The 21,105-nt window shown below is 44.8% G+C and overlaps 3 protein-coding genes across 4 annotated transcripts in view; all 3 read left to right on the top strand.

Moving 5' to 3' along the window:
- On the top strand, window positions 1-13,717 carry slc31a1 (solute carrier family 31 member 1). 2 transcript variants are annotated; one of them, XM_074618576.1, is made up of 6 exons: window positions 1-92; window positions 7,087-7,131; window positions 9,881-10,017; window positions 10,180-10,252; window positions 10,445-10,613; window positions 11,773-13,717. In XM_074618576.1, exons 3-6 carry the CDS (start codon window positions 9,883-9,885, stop codon window positions 11,972-11,974), a joined length of 579 nt encoding a protein of 192 aa, XP_074474677.1. In that variant the 5' UTR covers window positions 1-92; window positions 7,087-7,131; window positions 9,881-9,882; the 3' UTR covers window positions 11,975-13,717. The 2 variants fall into 2 exon arrangements, with proteins under 2 accessions (XP_074474677.1, XP_074474679.1); XM_074618578.1 differs by lacking the exon at window positions 1-92 and having other exon boundaries at window positions 7,090-7,142; window positions 9,907-10,017.
- Window positions 13,718-15,578: 1,861 nt separating this feature from the next.
- slc25a46 (solute carrier family 25 member 46) lies at window positions 15,579-20,554 on the top strand. The gene is made up of 8 exons (XM_074616821.1): window positions 15,579-16,026; window positions 16,753-16,795; window positions 16,918-16,975; window positions 17,375-17,452; window positions 17,937-18,037; window positions 18,129-18,185; window positions 18,305-18,362; window positions 18,713-20,554. Exons 1-8 carry the CDS (start codon window positions 15,756-15,758, stop codon window positions 19,307-19,309), a joined length of 1,263 nt encoding a protein of 420 aa, XP_074472922.1. The 5' UTR covers window positions 15,579-15,755; the 3' UTR covers window positions 19,310-20,554.
- A 458-nt stretch (window positions 20,555-21,012) lies between these two features.
- Window positions 21,013-21,105, top strand: part of wdr36 (WD repeat domain 36) — a 12,381-nt gene continuing 12,288 nt past the window's right edge. Inside the window, exon 1 of the mRNA XM_074616820.1 lies at window positions 21,013-21,105. This exon is cut by the window's right edge and continues 164 nt beyond it. The gene's annotated coding sequence lies outside the window, so the exon portion shown is untranslated.

Here is a 21,105-nt window from a genome sequence, read left to right as displayed (position 1 = left end):
CTTCTGTTTTATATCTTTGCAAGTTTTTTTGTTTCGTGTTTCGGAGCCAAAACGGAGGACAAGAAGTAGAAGAAGTCCCGGAAGTCATCCAGGTGAGCTCTTAGTGATCTTTTAGTGTATTAAGTGTAACTGTCAGTGACCTCTGCTGCTGCCGACCAGCACAGTCTGCTACCGGACCAGACTCCGTAGAGAAACTCTACAGTTTAATGCTCTCTGTCTCATAGCCAAGAACCGGCTTATGTGAGGGTCGAACCTGTGACAGGTTCAGAACACGACAGGTGTTGTAGTAAATTCGGCTTGTATTATCATCACCTGCAGAGTCCTTATTACCACAAATCCTCACCTTATGTGACCTGCTTCCTGGTCATCTCTGCCGCCGGCTCCATGTGCTGCACGGGAATAACTTCAGAAGATTTAAAAGGGGATCTGGTTCGAAAAGGAAATTTACCAAACAGTTGATCGGTGGATGCTGTGCACACCGATCTACAGGAGAGCTCGTGCGCTGACAGGGCAAGTGTTGAGTTAAAGGTCTGCCGCGTGCACGAGCACATGCACGAGCAAGGCAGCGTAAAGTTGGCTGTTTTCTAGCTGGAGGCTGGTGACGTGCACTTCATGGCGACAGTTGGCATCATGGGAGAGGAGAACAAGTTCTCTCTCTCTTTAAACAGTTTATTTCTGAATTTTGTTAATACAACTCGTATAGACTCGATATATATCCCACCCATGACAATAGTTGTACAACAATAAATATAAATAAATAGATAAATAAATAAACATAAGTCATGATAAGTTGTTAGAGGTCTGGGACAGTACATCCTATCATCCAGGGCACTGACATGCATAAAGCAAACACAGGAGTTAAGCCACAAAGACACATCAGGGGTCCTTCCAACGCTTTGTTTCAAATATTCCTGGTCAAATACATACACACACATCCTGTATCCATATATATATATATATATATATATACACACACACACACACACATACATCACACTTTAATCAGCCTGTCTTTGTTTTTGTCGTTAGTTAAATAACTTTGTGGATTAAAGGAATCTCAGAGCGGGAGAACCGGTTAGGAACAATTAAGTCAGTGAGAGACGAAACAAACAAACAAACAACTGAAGAGAGGACAGAGAGGACAGAGAGGACAGAGAGGACCGAGAGGACCGAGAGGACAGAGACGACAGAGAGGACAGAGAGGACAGAGAGGACAGAGAGGACCGAGACGACAGAGAGGACAGAGAGGACAGAGACGACAGAGAGGACAGAGAGGACCGAGACAACAGAGACGACAGAGAGGACAGAGAGGACAGAGAGGACAGAGAGGACCGAGAGGACCGAGAGGACCGAGAGGACAGAGACGACAGAGAGGACAGAGAGGACAGAGACGACAGAGAGGACAGAGAGGACAGAGAGGACAGAGAGGACCGAGAGGACAGAGAGGACCGAGAGGACCGAGAGGACAGAGAGGACAGAGAGGACAGAGAGGACAGAGAGGACAGAGAGGACCGAGAGGACAGAGAGGACCGAGAGGACCGAGAGGACAGAGAGGACAGAGAGGACAGAGAGGACAGAGAGGACAGAGAGGACAGAGAGGACAGAGAGGACAGAGAGGACAGAGAGGACCGAGAGGACCGAGAGGACAGAGACGACAGAGAGGACAGAGAGGACCGAGACAACAGAGACGACAGAGAGGACAGAGAGGACAGAGACGACAGAGAGGACAGAGAGGACCGAGACAACAGAGACGACAGAGAGGACAGAGAGGACAGAGAGGACAGAGAGGACAGAGAGGACCGAGACAACAGAGACGACAGAGAGGACAGAGAGGACAGAGAGGACAGAGAGGACCGAGAGGACCGAGAGGACAGAGACGACAGAGAGGACAGAGAGGACAGAGAGGACCGAGACAACAGAGACGACAGAGAGGACAGAGAGGACCGAGAGGACCGAGAGGACAGAGACGACAGAGAGGACAGAGAGGACCGAGACAACAGAGACGACAGAGAGGACAGAGAGGACCGAGAGGACAGAGACGACAGAGAGGACAGAGAGGACCGAGACAACAGAGACGACAGAGAGGACAGAGAGGACAGAGAGGACAGAGAGGACCGAGACGACAGAGACGACAGAGAGGACAGAGAGGACAGAGAGGACAGAGAGGACAGAGAGGACAGAGAGGACCGAGAGGACAGAGAGGACAGAGACGACAGAGAGGACAGAGAGGACCGAGACGACAGAGAGGACAGAGAGGACAGAGAGGACAGAGAGGACCGAGAGGACCGAGAGGACAGAGAGGACAGAGAGGACAGAGAGGACAGAGAGGACCGAGACAACAGAGACGACAGAGAGGACAGAGAGGACCGAGAGGACCGAGACAACAGAGACGACAGAGAGGACAGAGAGGACCGAGAGGACAGAGAGGACAGAGACGACAGAGAGGACAGAGAGGACCGAGACAACAGAGAGGACAGAGAGGACAGAGAGGACAGAGAGGACAGAGAGGACAGAGAGGACCGAGACAACAGAGACGACAGAGAGGACAGAGAGGACAGAGAGGACAGAGAGGACAGAGAGGACCGAGAGGACAGAGACGACAGAGAGGACAGAGAGGACAGAGAGGACAGAGAGGACCGAGACAACAGAGACGACAGAGACGACAGAGAGGACAGAGAGGACAGAGAGGACAGAGAGGACAGAGAGGACAGAGACGACAGAGAGGACAGAGAGGACCGAGACAACAGAGAGGACAGAGAGGACAGAGAGGACAGAGAGGACAGAGAGGACCGAGAGGACCGAGAGGACAGAGAGGACAGAGACGACAGAGAGGACAGAGAGGACCGAGACGACAGAGAGGACAGAGAGGACAGAGAGGACAGAGAGGACCGAGAGGACCGAGAGGACAGAGAGGACAGAGAGGACAGAGACGACAGAGAGGACAGAGAGGACAGAGAGGACCGAGACAACAGAGACGACAGAGAGGACAGAGAGGACAGAGAGGACCGAGAGGACAGAGACGACAGAGAGGAGACAGAGACGACAGAGAGGACCGAGACAACAGAGACGACAGAGAGGACAGAGAGGACAGAGAGGACCGAGACAACAGAGACGACAGAGAGGACAGAGAGGACAGAGAGGACCGAGAGGACAGAGACGACAGAGAGGACAGAGACGACAGAGAGGACCGAGAGGACAGAGAGGACAGAGAGAACAGAGAGGACAAAGACAACAGAGACGACAGAGAGGACAGAGAGGACAGAGACAACAGAGAGGACAGAGAGGACCGAGAGGACCGAGAGGACAGAGAGGACAGAGACGACAGAGAGGACAGAGAGGACCGAGAGGACAGAGAGGACAGAGACGACAGAGACGACAGAGAGGACAGAGAGGACCGAGAGGACAGAGAGGACAGAGAGGACAGAGAGGACAGAGACAACAGAGACGACAGAGAGGACAGAGAGGACCGAGAGGACAGAGAGGACAGAGAGGACAGAGAGGACCGAGAGGACAGAGAGGACAGAGAGGACCGAGAGGACCGAGACAACAGAGAGGACCGAGAGGACCGAGAGGACCGAGACAACAGAGAGGACCGAGAGGACAGAGACAACAGAGACGACAGAGAGGACAGAGAGGACCGAGAGGACAGAGAGGACAGAGAGGACCGAGAGGACCGAGACAACAGAGAGGACCGAGAGGACAGAGAGGACCGAGAGGACCGAGAGGACCGAGAGGACAGAGAGGACAGAGAGGACAGAGAGGACCGAGAGGACCGAGAGGACAGAGAGGACAGAGAGGACAGAGAGGACAGAGAGGACAGAGAGGACCGAGAGGACCGAGAGGACCGAGAGGACCGAGAGGACAGAGAGGACAGAGAGGACAGAGAGGACAGAGAGGACCGAGAGGACCGAGAGGACAGAGACGACAGAGAGGACAGAGAGGACCGAGAGGACAGAGACAACAGAGAGGACAGAGAGGACAGAGACGACAGAGACGACAGAGAGGACAGAGAGGACAGAGAGGACAGAGACGACAGAGACGACAGAGAGGACAGAGAGGACAGAGAGGACAGAGACGACAGAGAGGACAGAGAGGACAGAGACAACAGAGAGGACAGAGAGGACCGAGAGGACCGAGAGGACAGAGAGGACAGAGACGACAGAGAGGACAGAGAGGACAGAGAGGACAGAGAGGACCGAGAGGACAGAGACGACAGAGAGGACAGAGAGGACCGAGACAACAGAGACGACAGAGACGACAGAGAGGACCGAGAGGACAGAGAGGACAGAGAGAACAGAGAGGACAAAGACAACAGAGACGACAGAGAGGACAGAGAGGACAGAGACAACAGAGAGGACAGAGAGGACCGAGAGGACCGAGAGGACAGAGAGGACAGAGACGACAGAGAGGACAGAGAGGACCGAGAGGACAGAGACGACAGAGAGGACAGAGAGGACCGAGACAACAGAGACGACAGAGACGACAGAGAGGACCGAGAGGACAGAGACAACAGAGAGGACAGAGAGGACAGAGACGACAGAGACGACAGAGAGGACAGAGAGGACAGAGAGGACAGAGACGACAGAGACGACAGAGAGGACAGAGAGGACAGAGAGGACAGAGACGACAGAGAGGACAGAGAGGACAGAGACAACAGAGAGGACAGAGAGGACCGAGAGGACCGAGAGGACAGAGAGGACAGAGACGACAGAGAGGACAGAGAGGACAGAGAGGACAGAGAGGACCGAGAGGACAGAGACGACAGAGAGGACAGAGAGGACCGAGACAACAGAGACGACAGAGACGACAGAGAGGACCGAGAGGACAGAGAGGACAGAGAGAACAGAGAGGACAAAGACAACAGAGACGACAGAGAGGACAGAGAGGACAGAGACAACAGAGAGGACAGAGAGGACCGAGAGGACCGAGAGGACAGAGAGGACAGAGACGACAGAGAGGACAGAGAGGACCGAGAGGACAGAGACGACAGAGAGGACAGAGAGGACCGAGACAACAGAGACGACAGAGACGACAGAGAGGACCGAGAGGACAGAGAGGACAGAGAGAACAGAGAGGACAAAGACAACAGAGAGGACAGAGAGGACAGAGACAACAGAGAGGACAGAGAGGACCGAGAGGACCGAGAGGACAGAGAGGACAGAGACGACAGAGAGGACAGAGAGGACCGAGAGGACAGAGAGGACAGAGACGACAGAGACGACAGAGAGGACAGAGAGGACCGAGAGGACAGAGAGGACAGAGAGGACAGAGAGGACAGAGACAACAGAGAGGACCGAGAGGACAGAGAGGACAGAGAGGACAGAGAGGACCGAGAGGACAGAGAGGACAGAGAGGACCGAGAGGACCGAGACAACAGAGAGGACCGAGAGGACCGAGAGGACCGAGACAACAGAGAGGACCGAGAGGACAGAGACAACAGAGACGACAGAGAGGACAGAGAGGACCGAGAGGACAGAGAGGACAGAGAGGACCGAGAGGACCGAGACAACAGAGAGGACCGAGAGGACAGAGAGGACCGAGAGGACCGAGAGGACAGAGAGGACAGAGAGGACAGAGAGGACCGAGAGGACCGAGAGGACAGAGAGGACAGAGAGGACAGAGAGGACAGAGAGGACCGAGAGGACAGAGAGGACAGAGAGGACAGAGAGGACCGAGAGGACCGAGAGGACAGAGACGACAGAGAGGACAGAGAGGACCGAGAGGACAGAGACGACAGAGAGGACAGAGAGGACAGAGAGGACAGAGACGACAGAGACGACAGAGAGGACAGAGAGGACAGAGAGGACAGAGACGACAGAGACGACAGAGAGGACCGAGAGGACCGAGAGGACAGAGAGGACCGAGAGGACAGAGAGGACAGAGAGGACAGAGAGGACAGAGAGGACAGAGAGGACAGAGAGGACCGAGAGGACCGAGAGGACAGAGAGGACAGAGAGGACCGAGACAACAGAGAGGACAGAGAGGACAGAGAGGACAGAGAGGACAGAGAGGACAGAGAGGACCGAGAGGACCGAGAGGACCGAGAGGACAGAGAGGACAGAGAGGACAGATGGTCTGACCTCAGATCAGTGATGGATGGACTTCATGGTGTTACAGCAGCAGGTTATCCAGGCAATGTACAGGAACAGTAAATACACAGTAGATATACACAGTAGATATACACAGTAAATACACAGTAAATATACAGTAAATACACAGTAGATACACATTCACATATATATATATATATCTATATATATATATATATCAATATAATACCGGTATATTGCGACACCCCTAATTCCTGCCATGAGGAGAGTGTGAGGTCTAATTACACGTGACATCACTTCCTGTACACTGACCCCAGAACAGTGAGTGAAGTTCAGCTCCGAGTCAATCAGTGACAAAGATGAACAAGTGACTGACTGCCGTGGAGGTCAAAGGTCAGACACGTTGCTGACTCGGGGTCAGTCCTGCTGCTGCTCTCTGATTGGCTGATGAGACGGTTCACACCTGAGACAGTTTAACCCTTTCAGTCCGACACGTCTCTGATCAGCGTTTCATCATAATCACGATGTTTAGAGAACAGTTCATGTGATTTATCTACAATTTTATTTAAATTTTCCAAATGTGTATCGACCATCATTACGACTTCGTCAGAGCAACAACTGCTGATTATTTTCATTATTATCTGCTGGTTATTTTCTGTGTTCGTCCTCAAACTGTGTGAACTGTTAAGGTCATAAAATCTGACCTGAGACCTGCTGACCTGACAGGAGCATCATGTGACCTGTAAACTGGTCTGGTCTGGTCTGAACGTTACAGGTGTGACAACAGGTGTGACCGCAGGTGAGAGGTCATCAGTGAAGCTGCTCTCATCACTTTACTGTCAATCCACAGCGTTTCATTGGCTGTCAGAACGCCTCCTCGCTGCTGATTGGCTGAGCGCAGACACAGGGTGGCAGCTGATTGGCTGTCTGAGAATCATTCCAGTGTCTGATTGGCTGAAGTTGGTTCTGTTATCAGTTTTTATTGGCTGTTAAACACATTCCTCTCACTCTCTCTCTTTCTCTCTTTCTCTTTCAGACAGTCTCTTCAGCGCTCGATCGCCCCTCGCTCTCTGCTCTCCAGGTAAGAGGATTCTACTTCCTGTTTCTGTTTTAGGGTTAGCAGCAGAAAAAAAGACAATATCAGTTTAAGTGTACGCTATATTTAGAATACTTTCACTGCTTCTAATGTGTGATGATGTTAGTCTCCATAGTAACCATTTCATTGACCTCACTGTATCAAATGACCTGTGGTGACCTCTAGGATAATCACAGCCTCATGAAACTTTACAGCCACAAACTAGAGACCTAGAGCATTCAGAGGATGGATGGATCAGACTAGAGACCTAGAGCATTCAGAGGATGGATGGATCAGACTAGAGACCTAGAGCATTCAGAGGATGGATGGATCAGACTAGAGACCTAGAGCATTCAGAGGATGGATGGATCAGACTAGAGACCTAGAGCATTCAGAGGATGGATGGATCAGACTAGAGACCTAGAGCATTCAGAGGATGGATGGATCAGACTAGAGACCTAGAGCATTCAGAGGATGGATGGATCAAACTAGAGACCTAGAGCATTCAGAGGATGTTCACCACTTCTATGTGACCTCTACTGTTGACCTGCTATCTCCCCTAAAGACCCCCTGGACCCCCTAAAGAAGACTAAAATGGCTCTCTTGTGGGTCTCAGAGGGTTAACAGTATAAAGACACAGGAAACATAAAGACTGAAGAGTGAGACACCAGAGGTCATGTTGTTATCTAGTTTATATCACAGTGTTTCCCAACCCGAGGCTCGAGGCCTCCCAAAGGTCCAAAGATGAAACTGATGCGATACGACTGGTAATGTCGTCAGCTGTTTCCTGATATAGTCTCCGTTCTGTGTCAGATGTCCTTAGTTAGTTAGTTTTTATCATATTTAGTCACCTCATCCTGTTGGTTTTTAAAACTACATTTTAGTCTTTTCTCCATCAACGATATTGCACGTTGATACCGTCTCATCTTCATCATCAATCAACGGTTGTTGACGAACATGATTTTGTTTGTCGTTTCCTTAAATGACATTAAAACTAGAAATGACTTTCCTCCATGTTTTAATGTGTTTTTATAACAGGGCTGTCAATCAACTAAAATACAGTTTGTATCTGTTCATAATGAACCTTAAAGGGAGATTAGTCCAGTATTTAATACTCTTATCAACATGGGAGTGGACAAATATGCTGCTTTATGTAAATGTATGTATATATTTATTATTGTAAATCAATGAACAACACAAATCAATAACAGATATTGATCCAGAAACCCTCACAGGTACTGCATTTAGCATAAAACAATATGCTCCAATCATAACATGGCAAACTGCAGCCCAACAGGCAACAACAGCTGTCAGTGTGTCAGTGTGCTGACTTGACTATGACTTGCCCCAAACTGCATGTGATTATCATAAAGTGGGCATGTCTGTAAAGGGGAGACTCGTGGGTACCCATAGAACCCATTTACATTCACTGATCTGGAGGTCAGAGGTCAAGGGACCCCTTTGAAAATGGACATGACAGTTTGTCCTCTCCAACATTTAGTGTAAGTTTGGAGTGTTATTTAACCTCCTTCATGACCAGCTAGTCTGACCTGGTTGGTACCGATGGATTCATCAGGTTCTACAGTTTACTATGATACCAGGATCTTCACTCTAGCTTTAAAACTGAGCCGCTACGACCTAAAAAATCACAAGTTAATGTGTTAAAGAAATTAGTGGCGTTTAAACGGGTGGGCGAGAGACATTGTAAACACATAGAGACAAAGAGAGAGAGAGAGAGTCTCGTTTATATTTTAACTCAAAGTGATTCTGACCCGTCCAAACAGACAACAGGAAGTAAGTGTTGCCGACGGCGACGACTGACCTTCCCGTTAATGTTGGTCTGATTTAATTGGCCGATGGCAGACGGCGCTTCGGAGCGCTCTGATTGGTCCGTTCTGCCTCCTGTAGCCTCAGGGCCTGAGAGCCAATCAGATTACAGCGGGGCGTCTGCTCAGTGATGTCAGGCTGTTACCACGGTTACGGTGTTCAGTCTGTCTCTCTCTCTGGTGGAGTCGGCATCACTTTGAGTGAAGAGGTGTCGCTAAGGTAAGAGTTCAGCTCCTGTACGTGAAACTTGTTTACATGTAGTCGTGCTGAATGATGTCACTGCAGCGTCTCTTCTCTCTGATGTCTCACTGGATTTATGGACGTTTATTCTGGATGGACATCAGAGTGCATGGGAAGTGTAACGCTGCGTTCGCACTAACGAAGCAAATTTTAGCCTCGCTTTACTCGCGCCAGTCGGACCGCCGGTATCATCTGTGTTCTAGACGCTCCGTAGAGGACGAGGAGCTCGTCTCCATAGATACCAACAACATGTCCTCCATCAGCCGTGGAAGTAACCTCTGTTGCTTCTTCGATCACGATCATGTTGGTGAAGTCTCAGATATGTCAGAAAACCAAACGCCGTGGTGTCTGGGTTCATAACGTCACCCGGCGGCGAGCTGTATTCACATATGAGTATTGAATCGGTGACAATGGGGCCGATCTATTCAGTTCAATTCTATGTTTATATACCATATACATTATAGACTAATTTTAATTTCTAAGATTTTTTTACCAAGTTGCTGGTGTACGATTTATTATTGGAATGATGAATAACTCTTTGACTAAAACCGGCTAAATTAAAGAAAATTTGTCAGCAAAAAATTGGCAGCATTATATTTCTTGTTTACATCCCCCCAAAGCATCATGGGAACTGAAGTTCCACAACTTGAAGGGATTAAATGGATGAATATGAACTTGTTTCTTGCAGCCATGGACCACAGCTCCATGGATCACAGCTCCATGGATCACCACAACCATCACACCATGGCCCCGGCCACCACCGGACACGACCACGGGGGAGGAGGAGGAGGGACTGATGGGAACGTCGGAGGACACGGGGGAATGGTGAGGGGCGGGGTTTATCACTGCTACATGCTACGTCATGTTACTATGACAGTAGCATCGTGGTGGTTAACTCCTACATGATGTGATAAAGACAATCTACATGTGATGTTAGAATGCTAACTGAGGGGCTAACATGCTAACGTTGTCGTTGTCGTTGCCTAGGTGATGACCTTTTACTTTGGCTACAACAACGTGGAGCTGCTGTTCACCGGTCTGCTCATCAACTCACCTGGAGGTACTAATATATTTATATTTTTATAGGTTTTATATCAAGTATTTTTTTTACATATTTACATTTTTATCCTTGTATATATATTTATTATATTTATATTTTCATGATTTTTCTTGTTTAGATATTTGAGTGTCCCGTTCATTCGTTCCCTCTCGCCGTGTGTCCACATTAACCCCTCCCCCCTCGTCCAATCAGAGATGGTCGGGGCGTGTATCGGTGTCTTCCTATTGGCCGTCCTGTACGAGGGGTTAAAGATGGGTCGTGAGACGCTGCTGCGTCGCAGTCAGGTCAACGTCCGCTACAACTCCATGCCGCTCCCGGGGGCTGATGGGACGGTGCTGATGGAGACGCACAAGACTGTCGGGTAGGTGGCTAATGCTAATGCTAACAACAACACATACACAACAGGAAGTGATGACATCATAATAATAATAATAATAATAATAATAATAATAATAACTTGGATTTATATAGCGCCTTTCAAGAAACCCAAGGACGCTTGTTGCTGACATGTAACGGTTTCTGAAATCACAGTCATGTGATGTAAATGTCGTGTTCACCGTCAGCTCAATAATTGACAGTCAGTGTTTGGAGGGGGCGGAGCTTCCTGTTGGACTAAAGTCCCGCCTCTCAAGCCTCTCTATCAGGTAACTGTAGTGGTCCTGGTCCTGGTCCTGGGTTTGGTCCTGGGTCTGGTTCTGGGTCTGGTTCTGGTTCTGGGTCTGGTTCTGGTCCTGGGTCTGGTTCTGGGTCTGGTTCTGGTCCTTTACCTGCTGTTTGAGGTGCTCTGATCAGACCAGAACAGATGGTTGATACAGATTCTGATTGGAGCATCTCAATACTTCCACCACAGGAAGTCCTTGACATTAAGAATCATCTCCATCCCTTCAGAGGAACGTTTCAGTTTTCTCAAAGCGTGTGGAGGCCGGGTGAACGGATCTGTCTTTTGGGCGCTAAACATGCTAACACTGAAGCTAACACTGAGGCTAATGCTAACATGAACTGTAACACAAATGTGTTTGAACCCAGATATGAAACCTCCTGTATGTGGACAGAAACGCTAACACTAACTCTGCTACGTGCATTTCATCTTTCAGAGTTTAAACATGCTACATTAGCAGCGATGCTAACATGAGAGATGATATGCTGAAGCTAACGGCGGTGTAGAGCTACGTCACATGTTGAAGATGGAGGAATGGCTTTAGAGCTACGTCACATGTTGAAGATGGAGGAATGGCTTTAGAGCTACATCACATGTTGAAGATGGAGGAATGGCTTTAGAGCTACATCACATGTTGAAGATGGAGGAATGGCTTTATGAAGGTTTATGAGTTATTAAAGCTCGTAAAACATGTTGCTATGCTAACACCAACAACAAAGAAAGCTAATGCTAACACTGATAGTGTTAATGGTGCCATGCTGTATTGTTTATGATGAGCGGTCGTGCTAATGCTAAAAACACTAACCTCATTATCTGAAATGCTAACGCTAGCAGTAATGCTAACCCCTCGTCTCGTCCTCAGGCAGCGGATGCTAAGCCCCGCCCACTTCCTGCAGACGCTGTTGCACATCGTCCAGGTGGTCGTCAGCTACTTCCTGATGCTCGTCTTCATGACCTACAACGCCTACCTCTGCATCGCCGTGGCAGCCGGCGCCGGCATGGGCTACTTCCTGTTCAGCTGGCGGAAAGCCGTGGTCGTCGACATCACCGAGCACTGCCATTAGCTAGCGTGCTAGTTAGCATCCGATCGGGAGGTTTGGTTTCTGCTTATCACAATCGCTAAAACGCTAACAACACTTTTGCCCTATGTTAGCACGCTAGCCAACCTGGAACTACAAACCCCAGAACGTTAGCACAGAAAACGAGACACTATATTACAAACGTTACCCGGTAACCACGGTAACATCTTGTTGTAGGTTAACACGCACACTAAAGTCTGTAGTTAGTGATTAATAAAATGTTTTTGTGAACTCCTGCTGGTGGGCGAGCCGGCCAATCACAGCTCGGATCACCTCAGAAGGTTCTGATTGGCCAAATCCCGTCACCCTTCCTCTTTGGTGCCATGACAACTGGAAGGTTACTGCTAGCTCCTACTAGCCAACATGTTAGCATCCATAGCTTACATTACACTTATGTTTTAGTTAGCATTGTTAGCAGCTCGTTAGAAGTTAGCCCTCAATCATAAAACTGTACTTTAACATTTATTTTGAATATAATTTATTAGCGAATAGATATTTTACATTTAGATGTTTTCATTTAAATGAAATTATTAAAAAATAACATTTTATTTTTTCTTGCAGTTCAATAAAAACATCATCTCCAGTAAACATTGAGCAGAATTGATCAGCCAAATTCTATTTTAAGAATTACATTTTCAAAATAAGGATATATCTTGAAAATTATTTTCAAGAATTTCAAAATAAATTTGTTCAGATTATCTTCTTTTGGAGAACTCCTATTGGTCCGCGAGCCGGCCAATCAGAGCTCAGACATTTTACAAAACATTCTTTGTTTTGTTTTTTTAAGTATAAAACAAAACTTTTTCTCAGTTTTCTTTTTAAAATAAAAACATCATGTAACTTTGAGCCGCTTCTTGAATCAAACGAAATTTCATGAATGAAATTTACTAAAATAATACTTTTTTTTAAACCCATTTTGTGTTTTTTTACATGTTTTTCTCGGCCACCGTCGGCCTTAAACCCGACACCTGTTGCCTTAACGTGGTTGACAAACGTCCGTACGTACGTACTACTGACATGAGGCCAGTGTTTGATCTTTAGGTGCTGCTGTTCAACATTAACGTGTCTGTTAACGTGGAAGCTCTGCTGGTTTCACTTTAGTACAACTTGAAAACTATTGTCTCCTTACTTTTGTAGTTTTTTGAGTCTGAGAAGAAATGTGTTGTCAGTGGAGGTCGGTGTCCTCCAGGGACAAACGATGATTTGTTAGGAAAGACCAAAAATAAAAGACAAAAATACTCCTGAAGTCAACATTTTGACTGGTTCCTAACTTTAATTATCTTTTCTTTCTGGCTGAAATTGACCTCCATAGATGTCATTGTGATTTATTGTGATTTTATTTTATCAATTTACACTGAGAGGTGGGAGGAGTTTACTAACTGGACCAATCAGGTTGCGGGGACAGATTGCAGTTACTGGATTTTAGATACAAATTGTCAACATACTTTTGTCCATGTAGTTCGCTGTGATCAGGTGTCTCCATGCAGTGTTATTAGATGTCCACAGACTTTTGTCCATGTCCTGTCAGACTGTAATGGAGGCTGCAGCTCGGGTTGAATCTCTCAGTGTGAATCTGTTGATGTTGTTGAACATGAAGTCGAGGCTTTCTGATTAAAACTGTTTGTGAAGGAAACCGTTCATCAGAATATTAAAGTGTCTGAATAAATGTTTTAATTGTCACAAATGCTGGAATTATTGAAAAAACACAGAATAAAGGTTATGAAGAAACTCGTCGTCTCGTCTGTACAGAGCAAATGAACCTCAGACAGTAGAAATATTAATAATTAAAAACATAATACAGTTGGTTGAAACATTTTAACAACAGAGCTTATAATTCACTGTAGCAGATCTACGTATCAAAAATAAATAAATGACTCGATAAATAAATGTCATTTAAAAATAGCAAAAAGAATATTAATTGATATTTACCACATGACACACGTTGAGTGACAGCCCCCCTCATTTGCATAAAGAAATGAAAACGAAAATAATACAGAAATAAATAAATTTTGGGAAATAAAGAGGTGAAATGCACAGCGAAAGTTGTGCAGAAATAAATATATTTAAAAATAAATAAATAAATGCAAAAAATGATTAAATAAATGCAAAAATATATAAATAAATTCAAAAATGGAATAAAAATAAATACATAAATAAAAGGGAAAATTAAACGGAAGAGTAAATAATAAGGGAATAAATATAAAGATAAATAAAGAAGCAAATTAAAACAGAAATATAAATTTGTCACATTTTATCAATTAATTAATGGCTACATTTATTTTTAATGTTTTTAAATGCAGGTCTTTAACTTGTAACGCGAGTATTTTTACACTGTGGTATTCTCGCTGTACTCGCTGTCAAACAAAATCCAACTACTTGCTCCTCTCACAAGAGAAAATATTGTGTTTGATATCAACATGAAGGATATTAAGAGTGACTTGATATTGAACAATCTGATACTGCTGGCAAATGTTTTCATCCATGTATCCAAATGGAGGAAAATGAAACCCCTATTTTCTGTTTTCAAAAGGGACCTCGTGGACAATCATCTCAATGCTTTAAGACTAATGAAAGGACAACATGCAAAGTGTCTCCTCAGAGCTGATGAAGAACTGAACATACTGTATATGATGATAACCCATAGAGCTACTATGGAAGAGTGCTGTCTTATTATTATTTATTTATTTATGCATTTCTTTTTTGTTCCTTGAATTATTTTCTACCCCGTCTTTTATTTTTGTTATTATATTATAACTTCTGGCGCTTGTGCTCGCTCTACATAGACATGAAGGAGCATCGCTCAACACAGTGAGGAGACACACGTCAGCTAAAAGCACAATATCACTCTATATCTCAGCTGCTTGGCAGTAATGTTAGCTGACCAGACCAAGGTCTCTCCATGAATCAATGCTGATCCTAGTGTTAGCTTTTCCCGCCTCAGCCTCCCGACCGCGGCCGGAGGGAACGGGGGAGACGATAACGTTTCTCTCTGCGGAGCCCCGTCACTTCACAAGACACGGGAAACCTCTGTTGGTCTGGAGGAGCTGCAGCAGTTATTTCTGCACAAACGTCCACTGAACATTCACTAGATATTCTCAGAGCTAAACTAACTCTTCTGCAGTGTGGAGTGAGCAGCATGCACGTGAGAGGTGGAGAGAGAGAGAGAGAGAAGGAGCGTGGTGTGTGAGTGAAGGCAGGCAGAGGAGCAGAGGAGCAGAGACTCCGGTCCTGGAGACCAAAGCTACGGTCTCCCCCGCGTCCTCCGACCGCGGCCAACACTGTTTAACAGCTTCACCAGATACAACCAAGAGGTTTTGGTGCTTCACTGGAGTTTGTGTTGGAGTCTGAGTCTGAACAGCGGAGACACACGAGAGACCATGAGACACCGACTCGCAATGATTTATACCTGGAACAAGTTACAAACAGGACCTTTAATGTTTGTAAATTAATTTTCTTCAATAAAAAAAAAAAATATATATATATATATATATATACGTATATACTGTATATATGTATGTATATGGACTTCCGGTCAGAACTGACCTGTAGGGGAAGTAACGAGCTGTAACACCGCCAGTCTACCGGAAGTGAAGAAGAAGAGCTTCCGGGTGACAGGTGGATGTTGTTGTGTTTCAGGTCAAATCAATCGAATCTTCCTTTAAATCTTTAAATCTTTAAACCTTTAAACCATTAAATCATCTCTCCGGTTATTTACCGGGACGTGGATGTGTGTATCCGTTAACCGGATCTGAGTCTCAGCCCTCTGATGGCCTCCAGGCGGCCGGACAGCTTCGACGGGCTCGGCTACCGGGGCCGCGAGGACCCGCTGCTCGGAGCCGGGTACCCGGTGAGGAGCGCCGGAGGCCCCGTGGAGCTGCAGCAGCACCACTGGGTCACCACGCCGCCGGACATCCCGGGCAGCCGCAACCTGCACCACGCAGAGCGGACACCTTACAGCGACGAGCCGCTGGAGGAGCCCGGAGCTGCTGCAGCTGCAGCCGGCTGGGAGGCTCCGCAGCCCGGCGTCCCTCCTGCGGGTAGGTCGGTTAGCTAGCAGGCTAACTGTACAATGAAAAGTTAATGTAACAGGCTAGCAGGCTAACTAGCAGGCTAACTAGCAGGCTAACTAGCAGGCTAACTAGCAGGCTAACTAGCAGGCTAACTAGCAGGCTAACTAGCAGGCTAACTAGCAGGCTAACTAGTCAACAAGACACACTGAAGGCTAACGCATCATGCTACAGGGTCGTTAGCTTGCAGGCTAATCCTAGAACAGAAAGCTAGCTCTAGGTAGCCTCCTGCAGGTAGGTCGGTTAGCTAGCAGGCTAATTGTTTGCTATGTATATAAAGTACATGGAACATTGCCGCTAACGAGGCTAACTGTCAGTTAGCACGCTATTCTTATGTTATGTCCTATTATTATTATTATTATTATTATTGTTATTATTGTTATTATTATTATTATTATTCAGATTTACTGTTTTCTGTCTCATTCATTTAGAATTTTAGATTTTTATTGTTATATTAACATTTTCATTGTTTTTTTCTGTCTGGTGAAAATAAACTTTAATATTATTCCTCTACTTCTCACTTCTGTATAATAATGTCTTCATGACACCAGCACGAAAAGTCTAAATGAATTATTCTGTTATTAATGTTTATTAATGCTGTGTGTTGTTGTTCTTGCAGAGTTAATACATCTGTTATTAGTCTGTTGTTAATGTTTATTAATGTTTATTAATGCTGATGTGTTGTTGTTCTTGCAGAGCAGCTCAATCGATTTGCAGGATTTGGAATCGGACTTGTCAGGTTGGAAATACATTCTTATTATTAATAATATCATTATAATCGTATAATAAATGGTTTCTTATGTATCTCTCAGTGATTTTCAGAATAAATGTCTCTAAATAAACCTGTCTGTCTGTCTGCAGTCTGTTCACTGAGAACGTCCTCGCTCACCCCTGCATCGTCTTCCGCAGACAGTGTCAGGTATCAGCTCACCTTCTTATCAATAACTGATCAATAACGAACATCTGAGACGCATCAGGAGGAGATGAATCAAATTAGGACAATTTCAGTCTTTTTCTTTTTGTATTTTCTCTCCTGGAAGTTTAACTCATCACTGTGGGGAAGCAGTTTGTAAAGCAGTCAGCCGTTCTAGAGAATATAAAGAATCATGTTTATAATATTTATATATTTTTAAAGTTTAATGTGAAATTGAAAATAATGAACAACAAACTTTAAACATAAACTATTATACGTTATTATAATTACAGCTTCTTGTTTATGATCTTAATTTAGTTGTTACACATTTAGTTCATATTAATAATAATTAATGTTTCACCTTATTTTTTCCCCTCCTGCCTTCTGATTGGCCGTTTGTCTCAGGTGAACTACCACGCCCGCTGTTACCACCTGACCCCGTTCAGCGCCGTCGCCGTCATGTACACCATCACCAAGGCTCAGGTGAGACAACAGTCTGACAGCGAAAATTTATATTTCATTTAACAGATATGTTCATATTTCATAGCAGAAACACAAATTATAAATAAAAAAACAATAACATATTATTATTTTGAAAAATATATCCTAATGAATGGAAATATTTAAAATATACAATATTAGTCATATAAAAAATACAATGATAAATGATCAAGACTGTTTAAGGGATAAAATATATTTGAAATAAAAAAACATAAAAATAATACATGAAATATGTTTAATATATTTAAATATTAAATTACCAATAATACATGTTCATTGACACACTATAAATTATTATTTTATTTTAAGGCAATTGCATAAACAGTATTTTACAAACATTCATCAGAGTTAAAAATATGAACTGTAATAATAAATTTAAATATGTCGGTCATCATGTGGTGTAATAAGTCTGATCAGGGATCAGTAACGTGTTGTTGTTGTTGTTGTTGTTGTTGTTGTTGTTCAGGGTCCGAAGGCTCTGTGGAAGGGGATGGGCAGCACCTTCATCGTTCACGGCATCACGCTCGGAGCTGAGGGCGTCCTCAGCGAGTTCACACCGTTACCACGGTAACTAACCACAGACTGTGGTATTACTGTGGTATTACTGGTGTATTACTGGTGTATTACTGGTGTATTACAGAGTGTTTTCTGTCTGTAGGGAGCTTCCTCACAGGTGGAGCTGGAAACAGCTGGCTGGACATTTGCTGCTTAAAGGGTCAGTTCTCTTTTTCTTCTTCTTCTACTGAATGAAAGATGAAAGAAAGTTGTAGTTGCAGAACCTCCGTTACATTTCTGTAGATTTAATCTGAAGCCTCTCTCTGTGTCTCACCGCAGGTTAACGGCTGTGGTGGCTCTTCCTTTTTACTGTGCCAGCCTCATCGAGACCGTCCAGGTTATTATTGATTATTGATCATTCAAATGTTTTTATCAAGCTTCAGTCAGCTGTCTGCTTTGAGCTGTTTTGATTTGATTCTATCTGAAGTCATCTGTGATCAATAATCTGAATCATTCTCCACACAGGGTCCATTTAGTTGCAGTTGTGAAGCTTTCACCACCAAAAAGCTCATGGACTTCTTCTTACATGTTTTATGTGTTAGGAAATGTTTGCGTGTTAAAGATATATATATGATTAGATATGATTAGAAACCAGGTGGTTGAGGAAGGCTTCTGTTGAAAGCTCCAGAACAGCGACTAAAGGGCCGCTGTCTTTCTGCTGCTGAACGTCCTCTCGTGTTTCCACAGAGTGAGATCGTCCGTGACGACTCGTCCTCCGGGCTGCTGGATTGTATGCGTGAAGGTTTGACTCGGTTGTTGGGTGTCGGCGCTCCTCACAGTCGCCGTCTGCTTCCTCTCAGCTCTCTGCTGCTTCCTGTCGCGCTGCACGCCATCCTGCGGTACGCCATCGCCGCCTCTGTCCAGCGGGTGGCGCTGTGGCTGCACCAGCGGGGCCGGAAGCAGCGGGCGGACCCATCCAACCCGCTGGACGCCTACTTTCCCGAGCTGGCGGCGGCATGGGCGGGATCTCTGGTGGCCGACATCGTGCTGTTTCCTCTGGAGACGGCGCTGCACCGCCTCAGCCTGCAGGGCACACGCACCATCATCGACGCCACGGACGGTGTGGTCGCCGCAGGAAACGGCGGCAGCCCGTTGGTCCTGCCCGTCAACACGCAGTACGACGGCTTCTCTGACTGCCTCCACAACATCCGCCGCAAGGAGGGCGCAGCCGGGTTTTACCGCGGCTTCGGAGCGCTGGCGACACAGTACGCGCTGCACGGAGCGCTGCTGGCTGCAGCCAGGACGCTGCTGAGGCTGCTGCTGCTGGAGGGCAGGGCCAGCTAGAGGCGTTACCATGGAGACGCAGCCTCACTTCCAAAGTTCAAATTATTTCTGTCGCTATGACAACAAAACATTTTCTCAGCTTCTCTTTACAACAAGAAAAATGTTAAAAAGATGAAACGACATGTTGCTAAAATATGTTATAATGTTGTTGTAAGAGCATGTCATAACTTGTTATGACATGTCATTATAACTTGTTATAACAAGTCATTATAACATGTTATAACATGTCATTGTAACACGTCATTATAACTTGTTATAATGACATGTTCTTACATTGTAACATGTAATGACATGTAATAATGACATGTTATAACATGTTATAATGACGTGTTGCTATAACATGTTACAATGTAAGAACATGTCATTATAACATGTTATAACATGTATAATGACATGTTATAATGATGTGTTGCTATAACTTCATTATAACATGTTATAACAACATGTTATAATGTTATAACAACTCACACTTCAGCTCCTTTTTAGTGGTTACACACTTCTGCTGTTTTTTCTGGCAATCGCACCAAATTTTCTTCAGTAGAAGCTCCAGATCGTGTTTAGCCTAGCTTAGCAGAAAGACTGGAAGCAGGGGGAACTGTTAGCCTAGCTCCATGAAAACAGAAAGAAATCCACCTTCCAACAACACAAGGTCGGATTCACGTGTTGACTGAACGTTTGTGTCACTTCCTGCCTTCGAACAAAATGTCGTGGTGGTTGTGTGTTGCCATAGAAATGCAGATCCTGTTCCAGCATGAAAGCATGACCTCATGATCCTGTGTTAAAAATATACATAATAGAAGTATCGACACACATGAATATCTACAGAGTGAAATATCATCAACAGCAAATTTAAGAGAACGTGAAGCCACTTTTTATTTGTATAAAGTTGTAAAAATGGAATGTATTAAAATAAATGTAGATTTAGATGAAATTAAATGTGATTCATAAATATTTAAATCAATATTCAAATTAAATGTGTGAAAAAGAAATTGATCAGTTAAAAGGGACTGAGTTTGGTGTTTGATTTTTCAAAAATAAATGTTTGGAAATAGATGCAACATTTACGTCAGTCTGAAAGATGCAAATTAAAATAAAATAAAAGTTATTCAGTGTTGGTTTATTTTTTAAACTTCAGCTAAAATCACTGAATCTGCACTTGTTTATATTTTGTTGTGTTTTTGTTGTTAATGTCACATGTTGAAACTTTGCACTTGTGCCGCAGAAAAATAAAATTTGAACTCTGAAGAGGTTTTTTTTGCTGTAAATTTGTTTTCATGTGAAATAAAATAAAATGAAATGAGCTCTCAGTGGAGACGATGCTGCTTGTTCAGATTAATCTGCAAACATGTTTCTTACAAATATAAATGTGAATATATAGAATCATCATGAATAATACATGTAAGTTAAGCGCTCTGAAACGGCCTCACAAGCAGCTTACTGTGTAGGTTTTATACGTTTTATTGAAAATCATCTTATGAGTTTGGATTTTTAATGATTAAACCAAAACAACATTTTTGTTTATAGTACATGATTTATTATTTAAAATATATTTATTTAATATATATATTTAATATAATATATAGTGTTATCTATTATTTTTTAATTTATTAAAATGCTTTTGGTTTCTATGCTCTGATGTTTATTTTCTGCTGCAGACGGAACCTTCGTCCTCTGAGCGGAACCTTGATGCTGGTGTTTGTTGTTTCCGGTCGGACTTAGTTCCTCGGCCCTCCTCCATGTGTTTCCTGCCTCGGTTGGGTTCCGTGTGTCCGGTTGGGTTCTCGTGGTCTTGTTGT

Source organism: Sebastes fasciatus, chromosome 19 (assembly GCF_043250625.1).
Source record: "Sebastes fasciatus isolate fSebFas1 chromosome 19, fSebFas1.pri, whole genome shotgun sequence".
Lineage (NCBI taxonomy): Eukaryota > Metazoa > Chordata > Actinopteri > Perciformes > Sebastidae > Sebastes > Sebastes fasciatus.
This window is presented reverse-complemented; position numbering and strand designations above follow the sequence as displayed.

Bases quoted from the DNA above. Each gene is read 5' to 3' on its own strand.
- slc31a1 (XM_074618576.1), top strand. From the start codon at position 9,883: ATGGACCACAGCTCCATGGATCACAGCTCCATGGATCACCACAACCAT. The intron at 10,253-10,444 runs GTACTAATATAT...TCGTCCAATCAG, and splicing joins GCTCATCAACTCACCTGGAG to AGATGGTCGGGGCGTGTATC. The intron at 10,614-11,772 runs GTAGGTGGCTAA...TCTCGTCCTCAG, and splicing joins GAGACGCACAAGACTGTCGG to GCAGCGGATGCTAAGCCCCG.
- slc25a46 (XM_074616821.1), top strand. From the start codon at position 15,756: ATGGCCTCCAGGCGGCCGGACAGCTTCGACGGGCTCGGCTACCGGGGC. The intron at 17,453-17,936 runs GTGAGACAACAG...GTTGTTGTTCAG, and splicing joins ACACCATCACCAAGGCTCAG to GGTCCGAAGGCTCTGTGGAA. The intron at 18,038-18,128 runs GTAACTAACCAC...TTCTGTCTGTAG, and splicing joins GAGTTCACACCGTTACCACG to GGAGCTTCCTCACAGGTGGA.